This window comes from Mesitornis unicolor, unplaced genomic scaffold (genome assembly GCF_000695765.1).
Source record: "Mesitornis unicolor isolate BGI_N332 unplaced genomic scaffold, ASM69576v1 scaffold17305, whole genome shotgun sequence".
NCBI classification, from domain to species: Eukaryota; Metazoa; Chordata; class Aves; order Mesitornithiformes; family Mesitornithidae; genus Mesitornis; species Mesitornis unicolor.
Window position 1 is genome coordinate 8,009 of NW_010187681.1, and position 6,818 is coordinate 14,826.

General features: G+C 40.8%; 1 protein-coding gene across 1 annotated transcript in view; it reads right to left on the bottom strand.

Moving 5' to 3' along the window:
• The window catches only part of CARD11 (caspase recruitment domain family, member 11), a gene marked incomplete at its 3' end in the record, with an annotated part of 40,241 nt that overhangs the window by 7,924 nt on the left and 25,499 nt on the right, over window positions 1-6,818 (bottom strand). Inside the window, exons 7-13 of the mRNA XM_010185541.1 lie at window positions 6,633-6,771; window positions 6,415-6,540; window positions 5,727-5,924; window positions 5,056-5,235; window positions 3,963-4,017; window positions 2,622-2,731; window positions 1,349-1,452 (exon numbers count right to left, since the gene is read on the bottom strand). Coding sequence (XP_010183843.1) covers window positions 1,349-1,452; window positions 2,622-2,731; window positions 3,963-4,017; window positions 5,056-5,235; window positions 5,727-5,924; window positions 6,415-6,540; window positions 6,633-6,771 — 912 coding nt within the window. The remainder of the gene's footprint in view (window positions 1-1,348; window positions 1,453-2,621; window positions 2,732-3,962; window positions 4,018-5,055; window positions 5,236-5,726; window positions 5,925-6,414; window positions 6,541-6,632; window positions 6,772-6,818) is intronic.

A 6,818-nucleotide genomic window follows, 5' to 3' on the forward strand; every position in this document is an offset into this window, starting at 1 on the left:
TCTAATATGAGGAAAACATTCAGATTTCAGTGCAACTGAGTCTTTCAATGCCTTAACATATGAAACAGGATACAGTCAGAGCTGTAGTGAAATAAGTCCACAAGATGAAAAATAGTCATGAACTCTTTACTGCATTCTGTAATATACTGCAAATATTTAAATGTTCAGGCATGCCAAAGGCTTTTCAAGTTAAGCACGTGAAATGTGAAACATTCAAATCAATATAAAACAATCCTTGTTGAATTAACACAACACACTTTAAAAAGGGGCTTGGAGAACAACGTAGGAGTAGCTAAGAGAGACTAGAATAAACTCTGCCTAAATCCTTAGCAGCCTAGAAAATTATGTGGGAGAAGTAGCTGAAGATACCCTCAATGGAAAGCTGTCCTGCAAAGCTTTACACAGAGAAAGAGAGGCAAAAGTGGCATTCTGCCAGAGATGACTTTGTTTTGAAGAGCATTAAACATCTAAATAAAGTTATAATACAGATTAGATCTAAAAAATAATAAAGATCTAAACCCTTCACACATATATTGCTGTCTTCTAAATTGGTTTCCTTGGGCTTTGTTCTTTCCTGCTTCTGCTTGGGGCCTTTAGAGGATGCATTTTTATCTTCTGATATTTCTGATAAAGACACTGATGCTATTGACACCAATGCCACAACAGTATGTCCAAGTGTTGTATTGCTATAAACCTTTCAGAAAAGGGATCAGTGCCATTTAGGGGACTGTGAGGCAGACGAGGTCTCTCTCCTTCCTGCCACCAACTTCCCATTTCCCACCTGATCCGGTTTCAGTTGCAGGGGAAGTCCACAGGGCCACGACCTGACAGAAGTGGAAGCTGCAGCAGAAGCTGAAGCAGAGGGCAATGCATCTCTCTCCCCTCATTGCTATGCTGAGACACAGAGCCCCAAGCTCAACAAAACCCATTTCTCTTCTCCACTCCCATTCCTCACAGATGTTCAAGCATCTCTGCCCTATTTTGTCAGCTCACAGAGAAAGAGGTGCTTTGAGAGAACAGAAAAGGACAGGGACACAGACACAGGCAGCATGGAACTGAGGAGCAAAAAATGAAGCTACACCAGTCTACAAAAGCAAAGCACATTCTCCAGTAGCATTGGTGCCTCATCGTTTCAGTGCTATTTCTTATTATGTACAATAAAAAAGGCAATGCTGCAGTGGTGTCACTGTGTCATTCATCCCAGCTGAACTATCAGAGACAACCTGAGTGTTTTGGACAAAACTTCAGCCCTGAGAATTTTAGAAAGTCACAAGGACATCTACAGCCCTTTTTACTTCCTCCCTGTGACAACAGGTTCGGGGCATATTTCACCAGCGTGGTCACCTACCTGCAGTGAGGGGCGTCCTCTTTGCAACGTCGGACTATTGAGTCATTTCCTGGGGGCTCAGGAGTGGTAGACATGATACTGTCATTGCGATTTCTCAGGGTTTGCTTAAAAAACCAAACAAATGACAGAAAGGTTATCTGTATCAAATGTGCTGTCATTTCTAACTTAGAGAAGCATTAGCCTGCTAGCCTGCCAGTGATGAAACACACACAGCAGTAAGAAAAATTGATTCTAGATGCTCAGAATGCTACATACAAGACCATTCATATTCATATATTCCAGTATTTTAGAAACAAGCACAGCTTGTGTGCTGGCACAGTACCTTTTTCTGTGACCACATGACTGGCTGATTTACCAAACAGTTTTAACTTTACCCTTGATGTGTGGCATTTGTGATGTACAACTGAGACATAGGAGGAAGAGAATGAAAAGTGTATATACTTATATATATAAATAGTAGTAATGAGGAAGAAAAATACAGCTCTCCATACATTAAATTATTAATCTAGTATACTGGAAACTAAACTCTGAATTGTACTAGAGGGAAGACAGTATAAATCATATAAATACCCAACAGATATTCCAAAGAATATTCCTAACCCAGCTAAGCTTATTACAAGTGGCAGGGAGCTCTTTCCTGGCTATTCTTGGGTATAATTTTAATTTCCTGGGGGCAGCATTTTTCACGGTGTTCTAGAAAGATGTTTTGTTCTTTGTTATTAACACTCTGCAAGAGCACTCTCTCTGTCTGCTTGTCCTGCTGTGTCAGTGCTCACATATGTATAATGGAATATCTACCTTGGGAGATTATGGCGATATAGCAAGCAGGGAAGAAATGGCTCGGCTACAGTATGCAGAAATTTCCAGCTGTGATCTGCACCCCTTTTCTCACTCACTGTTACTTATAGACAGGAAAAGCATTAAAGAACTCAAAAAAAACCCTTGAAAATTTTCTTAAATAAATTACAAAGCAGCTTTTAAAGAAAATCCCTTCTAACAGTAAATGTGCAGTGGCGTAAGGAGACAGCGAGAGGTCATAAATACTTTTGAAATATCTTTAAATAAACATAAACCAATTCTGTGATTTTGGAAAAGGCTAATAACATGGTTCTAACAAAATGCTGGTAAAAGGATTATGGGAGCTTCTGACAAGGTCCTTGAATGCGATCACAGCTGGGATGCTGGTGAAGTGCTAATACTGGGTCGTGAAAGCTCTGAACCACATTAGGTGAGACAGTTGAAGACAGGCAAGGGGCATTTGAAGGCTCCTTACAATTTTGCTGACTTCACAGCTGCTGATGGAGTTACTGATGGAAACAGAGGAACTTGTGTCTGTGCGGCCATTGCTGGCATCAGCCCCGTCTTCATCTTGTGCTCTGGCTGCTGCGCACACAGATGACAGAGAAAAACACAGACACCAGGGGAAACTATGTCAGATCACTTTCAGTACAGACTCTTTCACAGATTTGCAACAATACCAAGGATTATTTTTCCATTTCAGCTTATCTTGTTTCCCCCACACTGCACTGCACAGAGGCCCCAGGAAGTGCACTGTGCCCTTCAGCTCTCCCTTTCCTTCCCCGTCAGCTTCCCAAAAAATGCACGCCATGCTGGACAGCCTTTTGCCAACTTTTTCTAGTAACTCTAGTACATTTTTATTAGATCTATGAATACTATCTGGTAAATTAAAGAAAGATTGTTTTATTAATTTATGTTTTAACTTCAGCATCTGAATCTGGTAGCCTGCAATAAGGATGGCTCACTGAATTATACTTTCTTACAACAAAATGTCTATACCACGAACCAAGAATCTTGAGTAGGTTGTGCCACAGGTAGCACAGTGTGAATGTCTTTGTGGACTCCTTCCCTTCTGCGGCGCTTCTAATTTGTACTAATATTGCACATCACCTGATACCGAACATGCTGTTTAATATGCAGTATCTTGCAGCGGGAACCATGTTTCCTATCATATTTTGTAGAACATTGAGCAGGCTGCTGCACATAACAAATAAAGGAAGTGCTGCCTAAGATGGTGTTTGTTTTGAGAACAGTGTAACATAAATAAGAGGAATTAGGAGTAGCTCAAACATGAGCATACAGCAATGAATTTGGTAACTTGGCAACTGGCTGATGGGTGGGTCAACCGTCCTCCCTCCAACCTTTGAAATGCTTTAGATTTAAAATTAATTCCTTTTTGCTGAAGGACAAAGGAACTCATTAGACGATCACTAGATTAAGGTCTTTTCAGCTTGAAGGATTTTTCTAACAGCAAAAAGAGAATAGTATAATGACTTTTACTACAGTTATTATAGCAATGATTTCAAAATTTTTGTAAACTGAAAGGAAGATTTAGTAAACAGAAAATGTAGGCAAGCTATGGGATGCAATATTGTGTGTCTGTGGAGTTATCTTTGGATGGAGAGGACATGCAGGTAGAATACTTGACTACTTTAAATTATGACATTGCTCACTATCAGAAAAACTGTCAATTTTACTGACTTGGACTTAGTTAAGAGTTTCCCCAGTTCATATATTCATTAAAACAACTTAAAGAGATTAAGCAAATGAGACAAAGCAACAGAAAAGGAATGAGGACATGGGTGTTCTTTCTGACCTTGAAACTCTGATGTTTTGTTCATGCTGACAGGTGATTTAGCTCTTGGATTTATCTAAAAGAAAGAGGGTAAAAATCAGCACAAATGCAGAATATTTGCCACACACCCTAAACCAGATATTTTCACCCCTTTTTTCACTGTTCTGCTGTAACATATTTGCCCTACTTTAAACAACAGGACCCAAAATTTAGAAGATATTTAGGGACGTAAAAGCCACTGCAGTGAACGAGAGTTAGGCACCTAACTACTGTTAAAAGTCTGGCCCAAATGCATTGCAATTTCCAGATTCTGCTGAGGGAACAAAGAGACAAAAGGTGAAGTGGGTGTCTGGGGACTGGTTTCAGGCAGCTGTTAATACAACAGGCATCCTTTTGGCGTGTGCAATGTGAAAAATGCAGCTCTATTGCCATAAGTAATAATGACAGTCAGAGCTCAGAAAGGTTATGAAGGGCAGGGAGAATTCAAATGCAGATGAAAGGAAAGAGAAGCTCAAAACTCTGAATGTTAGATTGTATATTTTTTACAATTCATGAATATAGCATCAGATAATAGCTGTATGAATGCAGTTAGTTGGGGAAATCATGGACCTAACTCATGCTACCCCTTACTCTTATGTGAGAGGAAATTGCCATAATTTAATTCTAAATTAGGCAGTTAATTTTGCTCTAGATTGTGTCCATTTCTTTCTATTATTCCTTCCAGCTCATCTGAGCTTTACCACCAATGCTTCGTTTTTCACCTTCAGTTATTTGTGTGCTGGACTTTGGGTATTATGTCATTTTTTTTCACTACTGTTAAGGAGGCAAAGAATCAATTTATTGACAATGCTCCAAGAATGTGAATTAACAGCAGAGACAAGAAGAATACACAAAATGGGAAGAAGGGGCAGAAAATGGTCAATGAAGCCTGATTATATCTGCTCCTCAAGATGAAAATCACCACAGGGCAGACACTGACAGCTCACTATCACACACAAATCTGTTCTTGTCTTTGTGGCACAGCACTTTCAGAGGCTTGACAGCAATGTGTATAGTGTCTCTTGGTTCTAACAGTCCCTGCACTATATAATTCCAGCCTCATATTAAGACACACCTGGATTCCCTTTAGATTCACTCTTCTCTTGAGTCGAGCTTGATCAGGCAAGAAGAATTTGTTGTCCTCTGGAGAGTCTTCAGAAGTGGAGGAGTCATCTGCTTCCTGACCATTGGCTTTTGGGCTAGGACTCCCAAAGGTCTGGGAGATAATGGTAATGGGTAGATTCCGGGGTAAACTCTAAAAGATCAGAAGAAAACACTGTACTTCTGAGACACGTTTGGTACAATTCCTCATGACCTACCTTTAGAGTAATCTGATTGAACTTTCTGTGACTCCAGTGCTCAGAGGCTCACACAGAATGTGGCTCCAGACCCAAATCAGTAACTTGGATTGACATCTGCGGGGATTTCTGGTCACTGGGGGACATTTCTCAAAAGAAGTATTTGTGGTTTCTATCCCAGTGTAGAAATCCACTGTCTTTCTTCATTTTCTTCCCTTCCATTTAAAGTTAAGTTGTGGAGTGCCAGCCTTTGAGAAGCTATGTGCATGGCACAGACAACTTGAACCCCACTGTACTGAAGAACTCACAACATTCACATTTAGTAGGAGATAATTTTTTGCAGTTAATTCATGAAAGGAATTTAAAAAGTTTCCTCTCCCTTCCCCACCAAAAGGTTTTTAAGATAAAGTCTTAAAAAAGAACTCATGTCTGTCTTCCTCAGCCCTACCTGGTCGTGAAAGTTATTGTCCTTAGAGAGCCGTCGCAGTTTGCACTCCAGGTTAACAATGCAAGCTTCTTTCCTAACCACCTCAATTCGGAGCTCATCATTTCTCTCCTCCAGCTCTCGAATCTGCTTCCTGTATTTATCTTTTTCAATCAGACAATGTGAATACTGCGTCTGGGCCTCATCACGCGAGCGGAATGCCTGCAGTGGAGAGAAGAAACCCGTTTTGCACCTGGGCACCACGCCTCCTCCTGCTGGTTTTGTTTGTAAGGTGTTTGGAACAGAGACTTCAGAGCTGGTAACCATTCACCAATTAACACAGCAGTCAGGACCAGGATGTGCCACAGTGGTACCATTAAAAATTATGATGATGAGGGTGGTTCATTTCCAGTTCCCTCTCGGTTGGTGGCAAAATGCTCCAAAGTGCCAACCGGATGACTTGACGCTAATATAAAGCCTGCAGTAGCTGTTGTTAGGATCTTGGTCCTGCCTGCCAGATGCTATGCTGTGGAAACAACCCAATATTATCCTACATTTAATTACTGTAATGCAAATTCCAACAAGTAGCAATTTCTTGTAACTGTTTATTTGTTAATGGTATTTTGGGTCAAATTACCCCCAATTCCCCAAAGTGACACACATGAGATACAAGCTTTTGCTACTAATTTTCCCAGCTTTAACCATTAGATACCTGGTCTCGCTCCTTTTCCACCTCTTCCAGCTGTATCATCACAGTGTTCATACGGTGCTTGTACATCTCACAGTCTTTTCCTAGTGTTGAACACTTCAACTCCAAATCTTCTTTCTCTTCAAGATACTGGAAATGAAACACTGTTAGCCACCACTGTTCTCAGAGGCCGTTTGGGCATAGCCTGAGATACTCCATCTTTCCATCCTTTCATTTCTCACCTTGTCTCTCAAGTCCTCCACATGACGAATCTCCTCTTGGAGATTAAAGATCTTGTTGACCAACTCATGACGATCCTCTAGTGCCTCCTTACGGTCATGTTCCAGGATATCCAAAATGGCTTTGTCTGAATCTGGCAAACTCCGCTTGTCAGCCTGAGGAAAGGCATGTGTAAGAGACAGGGCAGG